General features: G+C 39.4%; 1 protein-coding gene across 1 annotated transcript in view; it reads left to right on the top strand.

The window, feature by feature from the left end:
* The window catches only part of LOC124613483 (calcium/calmodulin-dependent 3',5'-cyclic nucleotide phosphodiesterase 1-like), a 543,028-nt gene that overhangs the window by 433,441 nt on the left and 85,342 nt on the right, over positions 1-24,245 (top strand). Inside the window, exon 7 of the mRNA XM_047142192.1 lies at positions 20,215-20,331. Coding sequence (XP_046998148.1) covers positions 20,215-20,331 — 117 coding nt within the window. The remainder of the gene's footprint in view (positions 1-20,214; positions 20,332-24,245) is intronic.

Genomic DNA, 24,245 nt, shown 5'->3' with positions numbered 1-24,245 from the left:
ACTTGTGTCATTAACAAACAGACTGAGACTTATTCTTGAAAGTCATTTATGTATGTTAAGACAAGCATGGGTCCAGTACTGAGCCTTGTGGGAACCCACATGGATGATGTTTTCCTATCATCTTTGTATATATGTCATTATGCCAAACTAGTGTAGTCTATTTCACATACTGTGTCCAAAGAACAAATGAGCAGGTGCTTATCCCACTGTAGCATCTGAAACATTTCTATGTTGCTGAAGAAATTTATTTATTTTGCTTGTAATGATACAGATATTATAAACATGAAATGAAGTGTGCCTTTAATTGTCTTTACAGAACCTTTAGCCTATTCATTTGTTGTTTGATGATAAGGAGCTATGAATATGTGAAATTTAACTCTACTTTAGTGCATTAAAATTTGCAGCCAGTTCCATAGCTGTGGTAATACCAGACAAATGAATGGGCACTGCCCAACAATTCCTGCATGAGCTGCATATAGTCATTCAGGATTGTTCCAAAAGTGCAGGTGGAATGATGATACGATGCCCAAACAGTGAGCAGTTAGCTACAATATGTACTTAGCTACAGGGTCTTGTATTGAGTGCATGCTTTCCTGCCTCTAGCAGCTGTACAATCCTGCCAAAATGTGGGTCTTTCTGTGTTTCAAAATCCACATACACTGCTCCTGCTGAGTTGAATGATTTGGCCCCTTACAGTTTGAACAAATTTACCAAAGCTAATTTATTTATTTATTGGATCCACAGGCAGAATTTATTACATGGATCAGGTAAAATTGTATTATGTGCACAGATAAGTATATATGGTTTAATAATTAACATTTAGCAAATTATGATTTTGTGCAATTATATTCCAGGTCTATTTCATATCAAATTAAAATTTTATTTACCTCATTTTTACTTTATGTACATGTAAATTACATTTCTTTTTGATGCAGTTATTGCATTGTAGTTTTTCTTAAACTGTAGTGCACTTGAAATCATTTATACTTTAGTAACAGTTTTCGATCAAAAAAACTTTGTGATGTATTTTGAAAATACTTTTATTGTTTATTTCTCTCAAGTTTGAAGGGACTCTAGGACTTTTCATCATGCATGTGATTGCTTTGATTTGCATTTCATACTGTTGTGTCTTGGCTCATGGAAGAGATTTCATTTCCTCATATCATGGTTGTGTTGTGTCTTGAGTATTGGGAACATATCTGAATTTTATACAACATAGTAATTCATATAGCTGCTGTAAAAGATGCCAAACTGGGAGCAGAGCATAGACATTGCTTTCACTGCTTGAGGGACTGAAAAGTCCATTGACAGGCTGCAGACCATACAGTTGCACTCTGTAGCAAAGCCAACTAAAAGGATGGCAAATGTGCACAACCTGGGGAATAACACAGCTCAGTAAGAAATCTTGCCCCTAAAAAGGACAAAAGTTCCTTCGGGTTCTTGGGTGCAGCAGGTTGAAAAAGGCCCTGATGTTCTCATCCATAGGTATAAGGCCATCTTCCCTAAGCACATGTCCCAAAAAATGTATATTTGATTTAAAAAACACACACACACACACACACAAAACAGGGAATAACCTTAATAAAATGCTCCAAATATCTTTGACAAATTCCTACAGCAGGCAAAATTCCAAAGTGATTAAACAGGTAAAGCCCAAAGGGAGTACTGAGCACTAAGAAACACTACAAAATGGTGTCCAGCAACAGCTGCAGATATGCATTGTGGAAGGTAGTGTGGGTACATTGGCATCCCGACAACTTTATTAACAATTCCTCTGACACATAGTGGCATATGAATCCACAATACATTGGGTTTGTCTGCCTGTTTAAAATGACCACAAAAGCACAAGGTGCCTCTTGGCTTCTCAATAACTACCAAGGGGTGGCTCAATGACTAGATGACATAAGAGAGACTACATGGAATTCCTACCAAGGCTGCAGCTCAGCCTTGACCTCATTTCACATGATAAAAGAATGAGGGCAAGAGCAAGAAAATTTAGGTATTGCTGATGGCTTAAGAGGAACATGAGCCTCAAAATTTTCTGTACAACCCAAGGTAATCTCAAACAGCTGGCCATGTGACTGTATTAAAGAGTCAAAATCTTAAACGGAGACCAACTGGTACACTAAGTGGACTTTGTCATCAACCTAGAAGCCAAAAACAGAAAAAGTACCTAGCCCAATATTCTGCACCAGCAGTGTATTAACCTGTAACAATGTAAGGTTCTGTTCCATGTATTAAATGCTGTGACAGATAAAATAGAATACACTGTTTACTATAAGATACAATTTGATGTAGTGGCTGTTGCACACAGGGCAACCTAGGAGCCTGTACATGTCTTAGTTAAATAATAATGTAAATTGAAGGTGAAGGTGGGTTAAAGGAAAGGAAAGGAAAGGAAAGGAACTTCCAATATCAGCTGCATAGGGACTTTATTCGATAGGTGAAAATGTGTGCCGAACTGAGACTCGAACCCAGGTTCTCCTGGTTACTAGGCAGTTGCGTGAACCACTGTGTCACCCACAAACAGTGTTAATGACTAATGTGTGAACTATTTCAGCCTGTTCTTGGCCTACTCACATTCGCTCCTAGCACCACCACTTATCTGCAGTCCCCGTACCTGTGTTTGGTGCTCACTAATTTTAGATTCCCACTGGAAGTCGAACATAAATGTGCATCAGCACTGATGGTTGTGGATTATAGCCCACTGAGAGAGCTATTAATTATATGAATGCATGGTTTCTGTACTTACAGACATTCGTTCAAGTTAATTATGCTGACTGTTGCCCCCACATCCACCCGAAACTCTTGTTGACCCAAAATTCAATCAGTCGCCCACCCACAGCCAACATTAGCAGAATACGCTGAGGCATCAGAGACAGCCTCCTTGAATCTAGGGAAAACACTGTGGCCTCTGACACCCTGTGGCTCACTTACTGTTACAAACCTATGCCAGATGGCCTATTTTAAGGCATACTCCCCACATGGTATCCACATGGTATCCACATGCAGGCAAGCCTGTCTAATATGCACCAACTGACAACTGGTACAGGACTTCCAGCTTGCCCATTGAGGGGCAACAGATTCAGAAAGAGAACAAGACTAAGATCTCAAAAAATGTCACAAGTGGGACTGACAGTGTGTCAGCTTGTACTGACCGAGCTCAACATGAGTGAAGTTGGGCTGCACCATGAAGTTAATTCATTTGCATCATCAACAGTTCAGCACATGGCAGCCCAGCAGAAGGAGAGGTCACTTGGCCAGTCCCATGGGATACCGGTGGCTATTTACCATGCGTATCCAACTTTGCCAGCTGCCAGTTGTCAGAAAGTATGTGCCTTGTCACAGCAGTAAGTTGAAATGGTTCAGCAGTCTGAGCAATTTCAGCTAAAGAAGGGACAGGCAAGGCCAATGCCCTAATCTGGACACAAGGTCTTCTGCTAATCAAACAATCACCTCCCTAATCAGTGTGTCTGCATACAAGGTGGCACATTGTGGGAACATTCAAACCAGTGCTTGCACGAGAGTACTTGCAGGTCAGTGAGCCAGGCTGCATAAGGGTGTGCCGAGGGTGAATGGTGCTGGTTAAACTGCAACCATGCTGCCACCACATGGGTTCAATGTCCAAAATACTGTGTGATCATTCACTTGCAAAATTTCATACGAATCCACATTGCTGGACAATAACAAGTGACCTTATCAGATGCATTGGTGGTAAGTCTTACCTGGCAGTGCAGCAAGAACCAACTCAGGTAATTCTCCCACCTTTCCATAGGTTCATTGGAACAAGTGAATGACATCATGGGCAGTGAGGAAGAAGGCTTCTCTGCAGGTGCCTGGCCCACCACCAGCGTGGTGTGAGAATGGATTGATTCTGCATGCTGTTTGAGGAGCTCCTGCATCTGCTCCTGCTGCTCCTGGTGCCACAACTTTTCCTTCCAGCATTGCAAAAATGCAGGTCTATAGTGGTCACAGATTAACACATGAAAAAGAATAGATGCATCACATGCCTAAGAACATCTTCCCGTGTCACTTTTGCCATGAAACAGTCCTGTCAGAAGAAAAGCAACTACTCTAGTAAGCAATGGCTTGACTACAGAAACCAGGGAATTGGTTCCTGGAAGAGCAAAACAAAGCTCAACAAACAAGTTAGTCTACAAGAGATTAGAGAGTCCAAATGTGATGTAGAGACAGGCATGGAGAAAAGCACAAAACATGACCAGTGTGAATGACTGAAGAGCTAGCATGTGGAACCAAGAATACTGCATGATGCAAAAGCCAGGTCCAAGTTGATGCTTGTCAGCATTAAAACTGATAGGCCTGGTGTATTGCTGCTGGCAAGTAAACATCTGGGTCAGGGTTTCTGCCTATACAATGCTCTGCACATGCCATCTGTGACAGCTTGCCACACTACTTTGCTGTGGGAACCCATACCATCTCTCCTACATTCCTGTAAATGCTGCTGGTGGGGATACTAAATATTATAAACTTTGGAGTTATAAAAGGAGTCAAGGCATCCATTAATGCAATGATAGAAAGTCCCAGATAAAATGTAAACAGTTGTGTAAACTATCCACATAAAAGAAGCACTAGGTAATATATAGACACACAGACAATGTGTTACAGATGTAATTCAGGTGTCAAACTTGCATTCTTTGTCATAGAACACACATACGGTACTTACTTACAAAGTACTCACAAGGCTATAGTAGAAGTGTTCTAGGTGTCTCAAATGGAGAGTGTGATGGCAACTAGGAAGTGACAAAAGATAGGAAGAGGTGAGTGATATGAGGATAGTGTGTCAGGAAGTAGACAACTAGGAATATATCTTTTTGAGCACAATTCTTACAGTTGGATTAGCAGGATACATCATAGAAGAAAGGAAATGGCAGAGGACAGATGGAGATCATGAAGAACACTATGTAGTGAAAGGGAGGATTTGTAATCCCAAGAAAGCAACACAATCAGACAGAAGTATGAAGATGAACAGCAGAAAGTGGTGGACATAACAGGAATAAAATCCAATACCAGGATATTTGGAAGATTGAAGAATTTCTTGAAGGGACAGTATCCAAATTAACATTTCTGAAAAGCATGTGTTTGAGGGAAATATCTTAGTGGCATAGACAGAGGCACAGTTGTTAAAATTCACCTCATGTTGCTGAACATCAGCATCAGTAGCTAGGATGTCAAGCATGTATTTGGTTGCAATATGGCGAGTAGCATTCGTACAGGACACAAGTTTCTTTTTGATTGTGTTGTTGCAATATGGCCAGTAGCATTCGTACAGGACACAAGTTTCTTTTTGATTGTGTTCATATACAAGGCGTTGTGGTAGGTGTAGTGAAGTTGGTATTTGGAATGGCTGTGTTCACAAGTAGTTCCACATCAAATGGAATGTAATATACCATTGACAGAACTAGAGTAGGACATTGTGAATAATGGAATGTAATATACCATTTGCAGAATTAGAGTAGAACATTGTGAATAGAGTACTTGAAATTAATCAGACTGACATCATTTAAACATACCATTGTAAGATTTTTTATTAGCAGAAAGTAATTAATTATGAGTTTTGATTACTTGAATGAATGTGTGATTTAATATTCCAGGCCTTTCATGAATATTATCCAATGGACTTTTACATGTTGTTCATATGGATAACTAGTACTGCAGATGTAATGGCACTGCATTGTTGACAATTAGACTGTTCACAGCATAGAATAAGGGGCTGTAAACCTTTATGGCATGATTATGAAAATTCAGAAGTTACTTAAAATCATAATTTCTTTACTACTAATATAAATCATCTAATGATTTTCATTTAGATGCTGCAAAACCACAATGACAGAATAGTAGGTGATAAAGTTCATTGTAAATAGGCATTTGTCTGTAAGTAAATATTAAGGTAGCAGTGGCAACTGTATGGCACAAGTCGAAAGATACCAGTTTTTCTTTTATTCAGAATACTGTTATATTCTGAGGCATCAAGGGATCACCAATTTAGTATTGGAGGGCAGCATGGCGGGTAAAAATCGTAGAGGGAGACCAAGAGATGAATACACTAAACAGATTCAGAAGGATGTAGGTTGCAGTAGGTACTGGGAGATGAAGAAGCTCGCACAGGATAGAGTAGCATGGAGAGCTGCATCAAACCAGTCTCTGGACTGAAGACCACAACAACAACAACTGTTATTTTTATTTTACTCTGATACTTAATGATTTGGGTTACTTATATTTGAGAAAGAAAGTGTTCATTACTCTTAGACATGCTGTAAAACTAATAGGTGGGCTCACTCACAGTCCTCTTCTGTTTAAGGAGTTAGGTATTCTGACTACAGCCTCACAGCATATTTGTTCCTTCATGATGTTTGTTGTAAATGATCTACTGAAGTTCAAAAAGAACAATAATATAGATAATTACAGTACCAGGAGAAAAAATGAGATCCAGTATGGTGCATTATGCTTATCTGTTGCACAAAAAGTGGTGCACAATACTGCCACCATAATTTTAGGTCACTTACCCAGTGATATGAAATGTATGACAGGCAATAAAGTTAAATTTGAAAATAAACTGAAAAGGCTTCTCTTTGAAACCTCCTTCTAGTCAATAGAAGACTTACTATTTTTGCAATTTATAAAAGCTGGTGGGCAAGAATTATTGACAACTATACTCTTTTCAAAGGTTGTATTTTTTTTCTCTAGGCCTAGTAGTTTTTGCAAAGAGAGTGAGAGAATATTGGAAATCTCACGCAATGAGCATGCTCTGTAGCTTAGAAAGTTTTTGTAGAGCAATTTGAGGTAAGTTTCCAAACCTGATAGACCACAAGTGTCCTATACCAAACTATTCATCCCAAATTACACTACACTACCGAGGTATGTACCTTTCCTCCTGACTCACCCCAAATAAACTACTAAGGGGACAATTCTAGCAGCTCTCTTAAAGCGTTTGCCGATGATGCTGTCATTTACCATCTAGAAAAGGCATTAGAAGATCTGAATATATTTGCAAACTGGTGTAGACAAGACATCTGTAGGGAGAAAAAAGAATCAGTTTACCCGCAGCAATAGAAAGTGAGAGTTGCTCCACATTAGTGCTAAAAAATTCCATTGAATTTTGTGCAAACAATAAATCTCACAGATTCGTAGGTCAATATGGAAAGGTCCAGCAGAAATGCAAATAATTTTGCAATGAATGTAAAAACTCACTGGAAAGCAGTACCTCAGAGTCATTAACAGGAATGCAAAAAAAGAATGAAAACAAAGCTAGCTTTTCAACAAACTCTTTTTTGAGCTAGATTACGTGTACACCTGTACAGCTACATTGTGTCAGCTGAACCCATAATGCTGGGACAGCAATTTGGCTTGTAGACTGGGGTGAGGGGGTTAGGGGAGTAAAGAGTAAGGGTTTGGGGTGGATGGTTGGGGAGGAGTGGCTGAAGGCTCAGAGGGAGGCTGCAAGTGTGTGAGATAGGTATGCAGGAGGAAGAGGCTGCAGGTGCATGGGATAGGAATGTGACACATAGACACTGGCAGGAGAGAGTTCGTGCAGTGCACAATGGGGTTGGGTTGTTTTGGGGAGGAGACCGAACAGTGAGGTCATCTGTCTCTTCGGATTGAGGAAGGATGGGGAAGGAAGCTGGCTGGGCCCTTTCAAAGGAATTATCCCAGCATTTGCCTGGAGCAATTTAGGGAAATCACAGAAAACCTAAATCGGCATGGCCAGGTGAGGGATTGCATCATCGTCCTCCCAAATGCGAGTCCAGTGTGCTAATCACTGTGCCACCTCACCCGGTAGTGCTCAATGGAGTGGGAGTGGTCTGTATTGGGAGGATATTACAGAATCGAGCATTCCTATCCCATGCACCTGCTCCCTCTCCCTCGCCTATTCCTATTTGACACACCTGCTGCCTCCCTCTGAGCCATCAGCCATGCTTCTCCAATCCTCTCTTCCTCTCCTTGACTATTTTCTCCCCTCACCCACTTCCACTCCTCCCAACACAACCACCACTCACCTCCATCTACATGCCAAACCACAGTCCCAGAATTACATATTCAGCACATTGTAGATGTATAGAGGTGTGTGTGTGTGTGTGTGTGTGTGTGTCGGTAGAAAATCTAGAAGATGCAACAAATCTGCTAAAGAGACTGCCTACACTACACTTGTCTACCTTTTTCTGGAGTATTTCTGCATGATGGAATTCTTGGAGGACATTGAAAAAGTTCAAAGTATAGTGGCTCGTTTTTTATTATCATGAAATAGTGAGAGTGAGTCATTGAATATGATACATCAGTTGGGGTGTCAGTCATCAAAACAAAAGTGTTTTTTGTTACAGCACAATCTTTTCTTGAAGTTTCGATCACCAACTTTCTCTTCTGAATGCAAAAATGTCTCCTTTTTCCCACTTACATAGGGAGAAGTGACCATCGTTAAAAAAAAATCAGAGCTTGCACAGCAATATTTAGGTGTTCATTTCTCCCATATGCTGTTTGAGAGTGGAATGGTTGATAAACAGTCTGAAAGTGATTTTATGAACCCTCTGCCAAGCACTTAAATGTGGACTGCAGAGTTTTCATGTACATTTAGATGTAAGCACAAAACAAAAACACCTGTTGTTATCTCAGGTGTCATTTTATTGTATTGGTACTAAACAAAATTGGAAACATTTTTTATTGCCCACTCTTTCTACAAATTATCTAATTATCTAGCTCAAAAACTGAATATTGCTGTTAACTGCATTATGAGTAGCAGTGCTCATTGTAAACAGGTCTCTATTCTTATGGCACCCAGATGATTGTTATCCGACATAAATAGCATTCAGTTACTCTTGTACATATTAAGCTACCCATGGGAGATAAACAGAAGTTACTGAGGTAAAAACATCTCTCTCTCTCTCTCTCTCTCTCTCTCTCTCTCTTCCTATTAATTTTACTACTGGTATTTCAAATTTATCTTCATTAAGTAATTAAATAAAAAATAATTTATAGCAGTTTAATGCAGTATGAAGTTATTACTACTACTACTACTACTACTACTACTAATATTATTATCTTATTGTTGTTGTTGTTCCACATGCATGAAGGTTGTCTCCTTCATGGGATCTCTGAAACTCAACGATTGAATAAAAGAACTTGAACAACCATTTGACAGAAGCAAAATAAAACAAAATCTTAGCTGGGCTGAACTCTGAAAGAAGGGACTCTCATCTGTCATTATGGGAAAGCTAGAAATATTCTGTTTTCATTGTTTGTATGTTCTTCATATGGAACAAAAATTTATATCTAGTACGATGAAATCCTCTTAAGTGACAGGAATACCGCCTAAAAATTTCATCCATGTAGTTGATGTAATATTACAGTAAATGCTAATCAATTGGATATATTATATTTGAGTCAGGTACAGTTTCCTGTCTCAGGAGTAAGTGTGCTGCACATTACATAGTGTGAAAGCAGGCACAGCAAGTATTTTCATGTTATGTACTCCAGAAGTCTATAGTACCATACTGAGGTATTACTCTCTATGTAAATGCTCTTCAGGTGTTATTTTTTACATACTTAAATTTCTTATACTTCTGTTCTGCATTTTGGAGACATTTGTGCAGTAAGTCAGTAAAACACACTAAAAGCTGCCATTTTCTAATTAAGGTGGGTCACATTAAGGATCCGTGGGGAACCAAAAAAAATCAATATTTTTGTGTGTGGCTTCCTCATCAGAGGTACCTATACAGAGTTTGTCATTTTTATTGGATAAATACAAACTGTTCCAGTTACATTTTGAAACCCTCCTGCTGCCTCTCTGTGTACTTCTACTCTTAATTTCCATCATCACACACAATATCATTATTACTTTACACAAACCTTCACTTTTCACATACTGAGTGCTACTGTGTGTCCCCATGAGCCTTCTCCCTCCTAAACACAGCAAGTGGTTATCATTCTGAACTCGCTTTCAAGAGTAGTGGGTGTTCAAATACTCAGCTGTTCAACCTGACTTAAATTTTGCATGGTTTCCCAAAATTCCAAAATGATTAAGGTGAATATTTGTTTTGAAAAGGATATGACCAATTTCATTCCCTTTCTTTGTATTATACAAGCTTGTTCTCCATCTCTAATGGCATCTTTGTTGACTCTTATCTCCTTCTCCCCCCCCCCCCCCCCCAAAGAGAAGTGTTTCTGCAGTAAAATCTGTAAATGAATGAAATAATGATTTGATAATGAGCTTAGGCTCAAAAAACTAGTCATCAAGAGTAATAAAGGAAATTAATATTACAACTTAGATGGTTCTCTGCAATTTTGGATTTTATTACACAGTTTTATGTCATCACATACAATTCTATATGATACCATATTAAATAAAAGTACCAATTAATTAGTAGCTGGTGCATTTATTTGTAATATATAGGTTCACAGAATCAGACTCAGTTATGCCAGTGCATATTTATGTGTGTTAAACTAAATCTATATAATGTTTTATAATTTTGTGTGTGAAGGAACATTGGAGTATGCCTTTGCAAATCGTATGCCATTAAATTAGTCATTTCACAAATGATATGCTAAGTACCATACTTTTAGTTTGTGCTAATGATACTGATAACAGTTATTGTAAAATAGCATATAGCACTAAAGTGGTGATAAATTTGAATGCTCATGGAAGAAAATCAGTCATCATATAACAGTTACAAAATTCTAGATATTAGAAGACCCAACATACAAAAATTAAAGTACATAAATATTGAAGAAACTGGAAAGAAAGGAACACAGTAAATAAATATTGAGATCAACTCTACAGTATACATCTGACATGGTCGAACTCACAGAGGGAAGAAAGAACACAGTAAATAAATATTGATATCAATTCTACAGCATACATTTGATGTGGTCAAACTCACAGAGGGAAGAAGGGAAAAAAATGGATAAGGCATTCGCAACTAAATCACTGATAGAGTCACTAAGCACATGAGAAATAACCATCATAAATTAAAATCATGATGAGAATGTGAACCACACCCTGTATACGCTCAAATTTAAGTGAAAATTTGTAATATTATAATGTAAAAGAGTATATATATGTAGTTCAAGAAGAAAAGAGATACAGGAAGTACATCATGTTGTGACAACAGAAGAGAATGGTAAAAACAAGCAACAACAAAAAATAGACTGGAAGTATAGTACTATGAATGAGTATATTCCTAATTGAGAAAGGAAAGATTCACACACAAAAGAAAAAGATTGAAAAAAAAGTTGTGTGGAAGAAAATAACATATTTAAAAACTAAGATTTCCCTGGTACTCTATCTGAGGTATGCTGAGAATAAATTTCACTCAAGAATATTAAAAGCATTTATGATACAGAATTGCCAGCAGTTCACACTTACTGCTATTGCTTTTCATTTCTATTTTGTTCTGAGTGTCCTCTGAAAAATTATTTTAAGCACTCTCATTACAGAACTGTAACTGCCTTTATCTGAATTTTCTTACTGAGAATATCATGTGGTCACTCAACACATTTTATTTTGGTGAGTATGAATTTCTTACTTGTACGTATCCATGTTTCTTATTTTATTCTTTTAGTATTATCTTTAAGAAATGACTTCTGCGGCTTTTGGAGCAGTGGATTGCTTCCTTGGGAGATGAGACAGACAAAGGGAGAAAGATTTTGCCTTGACTCCTCCTTTCTCTCTTTATCTTTCCTGTCTCCCTGGAAGAGAACCTGTGACATGGAAACTGGTGATAGCTTACCTATAGCCTCATTTTCCTTTCAACTTCATCATTTCAGCTCTGGGTGAGTAGGAATCGCTTTTTCTAAAATTGCTTTGATAAGCATGCATCAAGGTTTTCACTGAGGACCTGCCAACATTCTGTGGGTAAGTCATTCTCATTCTTTCATGTTGAAAAAGAGTCCAGTAAAACTGTACATCATGATTGAAGATAGTGTGAGAGAAGTTCCTATACACAATAGTAAATGTTATGTCTAAAAAGGACTGTTAAGTGGAGCAGGAAATGGAAGGTTTATCTTTCCTAAGAAAGCAAAAATGAAATGTATTCATTTTCGTACCTGAACAACCATTTATTTCCAATCAATTTTGTGTAGCAGTGTGTAAGACTGTTGAAAACATGTAAGACTATCAAGTTCAGCATTGAGTTGCAGACAGGTACAATGAAAAGTATGTTCCAAATAAGCTTTAGGCCCAAGCTTACTTCAAAGAATAGAAACAAATACACACATTCACTCTCCTCTCAAACACATGACTGCTTCCTCTGGCCACTCTAACCAAAGTGCAACAGAAGGGTGTTAAATGAGAGCAACAACTCAAGAATGGGAAGAGGAATGGGGAGGAATAGCAGGATACTAGTGGGGGAAGAGATATCAGCCCTGCCTGATGGAGCATCAGGGGTTAGAGGCGGTAGGACAGGGCTGACAAGGTGCAGCATCAGGAGGCTGTGGAGGAAGGAGAGGAGGGGGAAAGATGGGGAGCAAGGAGAGGAGGAGGAAAATGGGGAGTGAAATGAGAGGAGCAGAGAAAGGGGAAAGACCGGTGGATGCACCGGCAGAGAGCAGCCTGTAATAATGGTGAGGGTAGGTGAATCGTAAGGAGGTGACAGGACAGAGGAGGTAGAAATAATAGGGTGGAGGATGTGGGGACAATAGGTTACTGTATGTTGAGGCAGGGATGACATCAGAAGTGGAGAATGTGTTGTAAGGATAACTCCCATCTGTGCAATTCAGAAAAACCAGTGGTGGAGGGGAAGATCCAGATGGTGCATGTAGTGAAACAGGCATTGAAATCAAGTATCTGACAGAAATTCATCCTTGTGGACAGTAGGTTGGTAGTCATACCAATACAAAAAGCTGAACAGTGATTGCAACAGAGCTGGCATATAACATGGCTGCATTCACAGGTGGCCCAACCTCTGATGGGGTAGGACAAGCTCGCGACGTGACTGGAATGGGAAGTTCAGGATGGGCGTGGACTGGGTAGGTCTTACACCTGGGTCTTTCACACGGATATGATCCTGGTGGCGAGAGGCTGGGATTGGGGGTGGTGTAGGGATGGAGTAAGATGTTGTGAGGTTTTGGTGAGTGGGAGAACACCACTATATGGGGAGTGGGAAGGATGTTTAGGAGGAGATCCCTAATTTCAGGACATGATTGTAGACAGATAATGATGGCCTTGGCAAAGGATATGGTTCAGTTGTTCCAGTTTGGGGTGGTACTGGGTGACAAAGGGGGAACTCCTTTGTAGCTAGTTCTTGGGGGTAGCTGGTGGACTGGGGATGTGTTAAGATATGGCCCGAGAAATCTGTGTATGGACTAGGTCTGGGGGATAGTGTGTTTTGAACAGCTTTGTGAGACCTTCAGCATACTGGGTAAGGAAGCTCCAGTCAGTGCAGATACACAGTCCCCAGTTGGCCAGGCTGTATGGGAGAGATTTTTTGATGTGAAAGGGATGACAGTAATTGAAATGCAGGTATGGCTGGTGGTTTAATGTGGACAGAAATGTGAATGGAGCCATCAGAAAGGAGGAGGACAAAGCCTAGAAAAGTGGCACAATGAGTTGAGGACCACATGACGTTGATGGGAGAGAAATTGTTGAAGTTGTGAAGGAATGAGGATGGGGTGTCCTGGCCCTGGGTCCAGATTATGAAGATATCATCAATGAAACTGAACAAGACCATAGGTTTGGGGTTTTGGGAGACTAGGTAGGTAGGTTTCCTCTAGATGGCCCATAAACCGGTTTGCATAGGAGGCTGCCATGTGGCTGCTCATGGCTGTGTCACGGATCTGTTTATGTAATTTTTCCCTCAAAGGAGGAATAGTTGTGTGATAGGATATAGTTAGTAAGATGTATGAGGACTGAGGTGGTGGGTTTTGATCTGAAGTACATTTGAAGAAGTAGTGTTCAATAGCAGCAAGGGCATGAGGATGTTTGTGCATAGGGAAGTGGCATCAATAGTGATAAGTAGTGATCCAGGAGGTTAAGGGGAGGGATGGAAAAGAGTTGGTGAAGGAAGTGGTTGGTATCTCCGATGTTGAAGGCTAGGGTTTGGGAAGTAGGTTGGAAGTGTTTGTCAATAATGGCTGAAATTCTTTCAGTGGGTGCACAGTGACCAGCTATGTGGTGCATCAAGGATCATTGGGATTGTGGATTTTGAGGGACCATGTTGAAGGTGAGTGTTTGGGGTGTTATAGGAGTGAGGAAGGAAATGGTTTCAAGGAAGAGATTGTGGGAAGGGTGTAAGGCTTTAAGCAGAGATTGGAGGTTATGTTGTACTTCTGGTATGGATCACAGTGGCAGAGCTTATAGGTGAAGGTGGCAGGCAATTGGCAGAGGGCTTCAACCAGGTAGTCACTGTGATTCATAATGAAAGTGATGTAACTTTTATCTGCAGGTAGTATGACATGTCCAGGACCTGTTTACAGGTTGTGTATGACAGTCTTTTCTTCTGCTGAAAGGTCAGTGTTCTAGGAAGGGGCCTGGGGAATGATGGTGAGGCCAAGTTGGATGTAACAAATTCCTGGAAAGTGACCAGCATGTGGGTATGTATCACAGTTGGATGGTGGCGTGAAATGGGATGGGGTTCAATGTTGGGATTAGTTTGACTTTGGTTTGATGAATTGGTGGCAAAGAAATGTTTCCATAGCAAGGACTGGTAGAAGGAGAGTAGGTCTCCGACAAGGCCAGAATGGTTAAATTTGGCTGTAGGAATGAAGGTGAGGTTTCTAGGGCTGAGGATTTTGGTAGAAAGGCTAACAACAGTGTTCTGGGATTATTTCAGCTCTGGATTTAATGGAGTGTTAGAAGGGAATTTTGGGGTATTTGATAAGCTGAAAAGGTCAATTATGTAGGGTCTGGATGTTATGAGAGGTTTACAAAGAGCAAAAGGGGGATAGGGGTTTGTTAGTCGTGCCTCAAAGTGGCAGTAGGATGTCAGCTGGCTAGATAACTGGAGGTTGTACTTGGAATGCTCTTTGATATGCTGGAGTGCAAGGGGGGTTCAGTTTCAGAGATGTGATGTTTGTATTGGGGATTGCACAGTAGCAGTATCTTGTGGAGGGAGCAGAGGTGGTTCTGGGATGCCTATGCCATAGAGATTTGCTTTGCAAAATTGGGTTTATGAGAGACAAGGACTAGTAGAATCTGAAAAGCTGAAGTCATTATAAAAGGAGGAGTGTGATTCAAAAAGGAACTGTTTTGGTTAGGCCTTTGGAGGGGGGGTCCATGGTTTAGGCAGCATTTAAGAAACAGGTTGTGGGGTTATTAGATTTTAGCCAGGGGAAGAGATACTTTTCTGAACTGGTGCAGAAAGATAGAGCAGGGGTTCATTGTAGTAGAGAATGAGTTGGGGAACAGGAAATAATGCAGGAAATGGACAAATGAAATTTTTAGGTGGTATAAGGGAAGCTGAATGGAAGGAAAAGATGCATAAAAATTTCCATAAAAAGCTGTACCACCTCCAGAATTACCCAGCCTGCTGACATGCTGACATGGTCCACCACATAGCTGGTTACCATGTGCCTATCCAATGTGTTCTTCCTTATCAATACCTCATAGCACCTGGACCCTGCCTAGCTGATCTTTTCAACTTGCCACATCTCCCTATACTCCCTTCTAACACTCAATTAAATAAATAGCTTAAACAATCCCAGAACACTCTTGTTAACCCTTCTACCAAAACCCTCAGTCCCACAGAAGAGTAACTCTATCCAAAGACCTAACTTTCAGCCCTGCACCTAAATTTAACCACTTTGGTCTTGTCAGAGACCTACTCTCCTTCTTCCAATCCTTGTAATTGAAACATTTCTTTGCCACCAATTCGTCCAACCGAATCCAATCTAATCACAACATTGAACTCCCATCCCTGTCCCTCTTGACACCATCATCCAACTGCGATGCCCCTCCCCCCTGGCCCCTCTCCCCACATAACCACACTCTGGCCACTTTCCAAGAATTAGATACCTCCAATGTGGCCTCACTATCATACCCCAGGCCCCTTCCCAAGAATGCCAACCTTTCAGCAGGAGAAAGGACAGTCATACACAACCTGAAACCCAATACTGACCTTATCATACTGCCTGCAGACAAAAGTTCCCCCACTGCCATTATGAATGACAGTGATTACTTGGCAGACGGCCTCTGTCAATTGTCTGACACATCCAACTATAAGATCTCCCATCCCAAAAGTCCAACATAAACTCCAGTCTCTGCTTAAAGCCTTACACCCTTCCCAGAACCTCTTCTCTGAATCCATTACCTTCCTCACTCCTATGACACCCCACACACATACCCTTTACATGTTCCCCAAAATCCACAATTCCAATAATCCTTGGTCCACCACATAGCTGGTTACCATGTGCCTACTGACAGAATTTCAGCCCTCATTGACCAACATCTCCAACCTACTGTCAAAAGCCTAGCCTCACACATCAAAGATACCAACCACTTTCTTCACCAACTCCCCTCTATTCCACCCCTTAACTTCCTGTATCCCCACTCGTCACTATTGATGCGACTTCTCTATGCAGCAACATCCTCAAGCTTGTGGCCTTGCTGCTATTGAACACTACTTCTTCAAATGTACTTCAGATCAAAACCCACTACCTCAGCCCTCATACATCTTACTAACTATATCCTGTACACAACTATTCCTTGTTTGAAGGAAAAATTATATAAACAGATCCATGGCACAACCATGAGCATCCACATGGCAGCCTCCTATGCAAACCGTTTTATGGGCCATCTAGAGGAAACCTACCTAGTCTCCCAAAACCCCAAACCTTGGTCTTGCCGAAGGTCTTTTAAGGCATTCCCCCAGACTTAGTCTGTAAACAGTTTTTCCATTCCATATCGAAACACACCCCCAATCCACTGACTACCCCCAAGAACCAACTATGAAGGAGTGCCCCCTTCGTCAACTGATACCCCCTGAACTGAAGCACATTCTTTGTCGAGGACATCATTATTTCTCTGTCATCATTCCCTAAAATTTGGGATTTCCTATCCAAGATTCTTCCCACTCTACCTAAAGTGGTGTTCTGCTGCCCACCAAAACTGCACAACATCCAAGTTCATTCCTGTGCCATCCCCAATCCCAGCCCCTTGTCACTGGGATCATATCCCTGTGGATGATCCAGGTGTAAAACTTGCCCAGTCCACCCACCCAGACCTTTCTATTCTTGTCCTGTCATGAATAAATTCTACCTCATTACAGCTGGGCCACTGGTCAAAGCAGCCACATTATGTACCAGCTCTGTTGCAATTACTGTTTGGCTTTTTATATTGGTATGACTACCAACCAGCTGTCAACAAGGATGGAAGACTACCACCAAACTGTGGCCAAGAGCATAGTCGACCACCCTGTGGTGCAACATGCAACTGTTTACGACATACTTGATTTTAATGCCTGTTTCATAACCTGTTCCAGCTGGATCCTCCCCTTCACCACCAGCTTTTCTGAACTGTGCACATGCGGGTTACACATGCAACATTTTGTGTGCCCCTGAAATCATCCCAGCCTCAACTCTACAGCAATCTAATATTCACACACCCTCCTCTCAATTGTTACTGCTTCCTTGTCCTGTCACCTCCTCACAATTTGCCTCCCCTCACCAATATCATGGGCTGCTCTCTGCCACCATACCCACTGGTCTTCTCCCCTTCTCTGCTCCTCTCCTTTCCACTCCCCATTCTCCCTTCCTCCTGTCCTCCCTCTCCCACAGCCACATGATGCTGTGACTGTCAGCCCTTCATGCCACCTCTAGCCCGTGATGCTACACCACGCAGGACCGATTCCTCTTCCCCCACCCGTTCCCTGCTATTCCCCTCCCCTGTCCCTGTCCAACTCTGGACTGTTGCTCTCAGCCAATGCTTTTCTGTTGCAGTCTACCTGGAGTGGCCAGAGATAGTGGTCTTGTTTCCGTGAGGTGTGCTTGCTTGTGTGAATGTGTATGCATTTCTCTATTCTGAAGAAGGCCTTGGCCTAAAGCTGATTTGTAACTATCTCTTCATTGTGCCTTTCTGAAATTCAGTATGTGCTCTTTACCATGTACAACAACCTGTCTTTTCCATAAACTTGTTACATTTTTTGTAGTAAGTTAACTTAAGAATGAGAACTGAGCAGGAGCACTTCTGCCAAATTATAAGGGAAGCAGATTGGATAAATAGGATATTTCAAGTTCAGCCAGAGATAGCTTAGAGGTACAGATATCATTTTTCTTATCTAACCTACCTGAAAATGTAATTTAAAATGTAGCTACAAGCTATACACTTAGTCCAAGTCTGTATTGTTTGGACCTACTAATAGTTAATTGTGCCTTGAGTCACTATGAATTTTATAAGTTACAACATGGTTCCATAACTGGATGAATTTGTAACCCTTATTTATGTTTCTAACAGTGAAAAATCCAGGATGGAATATAACAATATTATGAAAAGGATAGTTGCTACCTCACCATACTGCTAAGGATGGTTGAGTTGCAGAGAGGCACAACAAAACTGTGTAACAGTCTTTTTGTTGTGCCTATCTGTGACTCAGCATCTGTGCTATATGGTGAGTAGCAACTATCCTTCTCATAATATTGCTATTGATGTTTCTGCAGTTATGGCTGTTAGATCATTTTCAGATGCCTCAATTTACATACCAGAAATTTAAATACTTACATGGTTAGCTAGGCAATTACATAAATATGTAAACTTACTTGAACTAAAGCAAGTTCCATCAGTACATAGGTTTGTTCAGATTATGTAGTCTCATAAATATAAAAAGAAGACACAAGTTTTAAATGTTGAGTGCCAAGTTTCTCTGACTAGTCATTGTTTTTCAGAGTCACTATGTAAAGTATGTTGATGATCATGCTGACAAACATTGGTATTCTGTGACATTTATCATTTAAAATTAGGCCATCTTAGTTTTTTATTGATGTTACTGTATAGTTTGCACTAGCTTATGTGTTGAAAATGGCTTAACAGCTTAAATTGCAGTAACATAAATAAAGGTTACAAATGCAGCCAGTTGTGGAATCATGTCATCAATTAGATTACTGAAACACCAGTGACCATGATTCTTTAAGGAATTGTACTTCCATGTATAAAACAGCTTCAAACGTGGGTGCATTACAAATGGGTTAATGAGTTAAATATTTGACACTGAGTATGTAAGTGAGCAAAAGTTTAGAAAAGGTTTGAAATTATGCTTAATGTTCTTTGGAAGTTGCTAAGTGCTCTCATCATGAAACACTGGATAAATATTGTCTAGGTAATTTGCACTACATTTTCAGCAAAGACGAGTTTTTCACACACCTCAATGTTTTATGACATCAAATCTCCTGAACTATCCCTGAATTGTTTATTGTACAACTACGTAATTTTTCAGGTACATTCAGTGGTATATGTCAGTACTGTCTGCAAACTGTGTTATGTATAGGGTTGGTAATAAAGAAGTGAAAAAATCAAACACAATGTTTGCTGCTGAAGTTTTACTGCATGAACACCTAAGATAAAGTAAGCAATAAACTTTTCACCTTTCATCATTTTGTGGGTACTGTCAGCAAGAGAAAGGTTGTAAAGATTTAAAAGTATGTGTGAAGTGTGTTTGAAGTCGCTGAGTGCTCTCGTTGCCAAACACTGATATTGACACACTGCCTCAAGACAAATGCTGTCCAGTTTCTAACTGTACTATTTGTCTTATTGTGTTGGAATATTAACATAAGATTATCTCTCTTTAATGTGTAGATTATGACAGCATTTAAAAAATTTTAATTCATTCAATAATTAAATGAAATATTGAAAACTAAATTTCTGTTGCCCCTGGAAGCAGTCAGAAAGGTAACTTGCAACTGGTACTGGGTTGTGGGACAGTTGCTTAGTAATGCAGATATGCTTATTAAACAAACCTACAAAAAGAAATTTGTAGTTTGTTATGTGTTGTTTGTTCTTTCCAAAATCATTTCCTTTTTTCCTTAGTCTATGCAACATGTTCAAGATTTTGTTATATTTTTATGTTGCTGTCCCTACAACTTCCACACTGTATGTGTATGTAGCTCTTCATTTGTCATTAAAATAGGCACTACAAGTTTTGTGAAACATCAAAATATTTAAATGCCATGTATTTACTATTTTCAAATAGACTAATGGTTCTTTACCATTTTGAGTATATTTGTATATTATTATTCACATGTCACATAAAATTCACACCAACTCTTTTTGTATCATTTCAGACACTGGACGAGTGGTCATTTGATGTGTTTGCACTTAGCGAGACAGCCACAAATATGCCTGTCAAGTATCTTGGGTATGACCTCCTCAATCGATATGGGATGATACATAAGTTTAAGGTAATGACAATCTTCTTTTTTCCCCATGTAGAATGTTGTTAGTTTGATAGATGATACAAAACAACTATAAAAGGCCATAAATTTTACTCCAATATAATGTAACCAACTACCTAATTTAACTTTAATAGAGTGTCTTTTTTTTATTTAACATGATGGTTCTTATCTAACAGTCAACAATTATCATAAAATCAGCAAACATCAGCTCACCCCGTCCAATCTCGAAGGTGACTAATGCTAATGAACGCTACAGCATGTATTTAAAGCAAACCTGATTTACATCCTCATAGTGGCACTGCTAGTGTCACTCTTATGTGTCTGGTGTGAACTTTGAATAAACATAATTTTTCAGATTTAGAAACATGCCTACCAACTTTTGTTTATCTCACACAACCCCTTCTTGGTGTACTTCAGAATATTTAAGCCTATTTGAGAAACACATTTATTCAGAGGGCTGGACATTAGTTACGATCAATCAGACTGAGGGATGTGGTGCAGTGGTTAGCTCACTGGATTCACATTTGGGAGGACAATGGTTCAAACCCACATTCGGCCATCCTGATTTAGGTTTTTTGTGATGTCCCTAAATCACTTCAGGCAAATGCCAGGATGGTTCCTCAGGAAGGGCATGGCCGACTTCCTTCCACATCCTTCCCTAATCTGATAGGATCAGTGACCTTGCTGTTTGGTCCTCTTCCCCAAATCAACCAACCAAACAACTGACAATCAATAAGTGTGGAATCATATCATACACATAGATGGTTACAGTGCTGTATATTCTGTTCCAAATGAATTCAATTTTTGTCTTCTATAGGCAATATGAAACACATTATCTTCATAGGTTGTCACATTTACATTAGTTTTCATTACATTTATGAAAAATTCATCAAAACGATCTGACGTTTTGCAGCTGAACAATAGTGGGCAAGAGGAGGACAGATATGTTGGAAGTTTTGGCCTTGGAAGAAGGAACAAGAGAGAGAAAATGTAGGAACAGTGTCATGGTAGAAAACACCTTGTGTGAGCACTATAAAAGAAGAAGATACATCAGTAAATCAAGTCTTAATGACAAATGTTACCAATTTGACTATTTATTAACACAAACAATAAATAAAAATAGCATTAGAAATGATATCAGTTACCCAGTAGAAGATATCTGCAAAAATCATAATCTAGCCATCAGAGAACACTGTGTTAGACTGAAGAAGGTTTGGAAAGGTAAGAAAAGAGAAATATTGAATTTTTAAATATTAAATAAAGGGGGAAAAGAAGATTATTTTATAGCATAATTCAGGAAGAGTAAGTCAGGTAACAAATATAACTTAAAAGAGGCAGCAAAACAAGTGCTAGAAATAAAGAGAAAAGGAAACATATGGATAGCAGATGAAAAGATCAGTAACATGGAGGAAAGGAGGACATGGAAGAATCTGAACACAAAGAAGACAAAGAATGTACAATGATTTACATAATAAATTCATAATAGAAAATCCAGGATGGAATGTAACAATGTTATGAGAAAGAAAATTGCTACTCACCATATAGTGGAGATGCTGAGTTGCAGATAGGAACAACAAAAAGATTTTCACACTTAAAGCTTTCAGCCAATGGCCTTTGTCAACAGTAGACACACACGCGCACACACACACACACACACACACACACACACACACACACACACACACACACACATATGCAAAGGCCATTGGCCGAAAGCTTTAAGTATGAAAATCTTTTTGTTGTGTCTATCTGTGACTCAGCATATCCGCTATATGGTGAGTAGCAACTTTCCTTCTCTTAATATTGTTAAATTCATAATAGAGGCAGGTGAAACCATACAGATGTGGGTAGAGAAGAAATGTAATGACATAACGTACACTACCACTCATTAATTTCTATAAAACTAATAACTGGCATCTAGTTCCTTATAATTACTGTATGATATCACAGCCATATTTCAGTAAACAAAGAAATAGTACAGCATTGATGAACATGTCAGGTTTATGTTTTTGTTTTCATCTACATGCAGTATTATCCTGAAGAGTGTTGTACACTTGCAAAATAGTTTCCTGAACTGGTACGTTTGTTTACCTGTGTGGCAAAGTAATACCTATTCCATATTGCCATCTTGTTCCCTGTATTATTGTGGCGTCCACAATATACCCCAAGCAATTCGTACAATACAGACTATATGGTTACTGCACTACAGTTCCTTAGTGATGTTTAACAGTTTACATATCTCTATTATGGCTCCATAGACAAATGTGCTGCAGTTGTAACATTCAGACAATCAGGTGTATCTGTGCCCCAAATAGCAAAACAATGTGGTGTATCTATAACGGGAAAGCAATACATCTTCACTGCCAGAAGACAACTGGTACCAATAAGGACCTACCACAACCATAACTGTGTTTTAAATGACTAAAAGTGATGAAAAATTCATTGAAATTCCTGGAAAGAAAAATAATTTCACAACAGTAGGACAAATTCATGCAGAATTAGTCGAAATGAATATGAAAACCATATATATTGCAGTAGTAAAAACCAGACTGATTGATGCTGGCTGTGTGTGGCAGCGAAGAAACCCCTTATGAAGCCCACAAATAAAATGGAGAGACTTGAACAGGCTAGGAAATATAGTAAGGGGACACTTGAAGTGTGGAAGAAAGTGTTATTCACAGATGAATGGAAATTGAAGATTGTTGATATCAGAAGGAGGACACTTGTTCAGCTATCCAAAGGAGAAAAGGTGTCCCAGCAGTGTATTCTACCTATAGTTAAATGCAATTGGGATTCTATAGTAGTTTGGAGGTATTTTGTGGAAGATAGATTTGGCATCATTATGAAAATAGGAGGGTATATGGACCAGAAGCACTATCACTGCACACCTGAGTATTATAACATACCAGGATAATGACCTAAAACATTGGTCACATTCTGTAAGAAGTTTATTGCCTCAAACGAAAAACAGAAGGTGCTGAAAGACATGGTGCGGCCATCTCAAAGCTGTGATTGGAATCCTACTGATATGTTCTAGGATGAAGTGGATAGACATGTCCAGGAAGTACACACAACAAGAAAGAAATGTCTCCGGAATGTCGTTAAGGATATGTTGAGTCATATAGACTCACAATACCTACATAAACCAATTGATCAAATGAATTGAGCTTGTGAGGTAGTCTAAGTGAGGGTACTTTGATGAAAGTAAAATATAATTTTTCTGTTTGTATTATATTAAGTATATATAATTATATTTTTGGAGAAATAAATTTTTGTCCGTGTTCATATTTGAAGTATCAAGTAACAGTCATGGTTTATGGTCGTTAATTACCAGTACTGTATAAAGAAACAGTTGGGTTGCTGTATGAGGAGGGACAAGAGAGTGTTATGGAGACAGAGACTGAGCATGAAAGGTGTTGAACAACCCCTGCAAAGTAAAAGAGGTGGAACAAATACATTGAGTGGTTATATTGCCATGAGAAGTGGGGAGGGGAGGGGAGGAGGGGTGGAGAAGACGAGTCGGAACAACTTGAACTGGAACTGGAAAGTGTATAGCGAAGGATGAAGAGAAGAGCTAGAGAATTCTAAAGCATGAATTAGAGGCAGCTTTTAAGGGGATAAAAAACTAGAAAGCCACAGGAAATGACGAGCTGCCAAGAAAAGTATGAAAAATCCTTAGTTGTAATAGTAAAGGAAGAGCTATTTGGAATATGCAGTGAAATATACTCAATGGGATATTGACTTAATGACATTTTGGAAACAATCTTGGTATCCTACAAAAAGAAAACCAACACAACTACTTGTCAAGAACTTAGATCTTTAAGCCTGTTACCACATGCAGCCAAGGATTTACGCTAGTGCTGAATAAAAAGATGTATAACAAATTGGTTTTATAATCACTGTATGACTATTATAAGAAT

This window comes from Schistocerca americana, chromosome 4, assembly GCF_021461395.2.
Source record: "Schistocerca americana isolate TAMUIC-IGC-003095 chromosome 4, iqSchAmer2.1, whole genome shotgun sequence".
In the NCBI taxonomy this organism is placed as follows: domain Eukaryota; kingdom Metazoa; phylum Arthropoda; class Insecta; order Orthoptera; family Acrididae; genus Schistocerca; species Schistocerca americana.
Note: the sequence above shows the minus strand (reverse complement) of the source record. Positions and strands in the feature narration are given on the sequence as shown.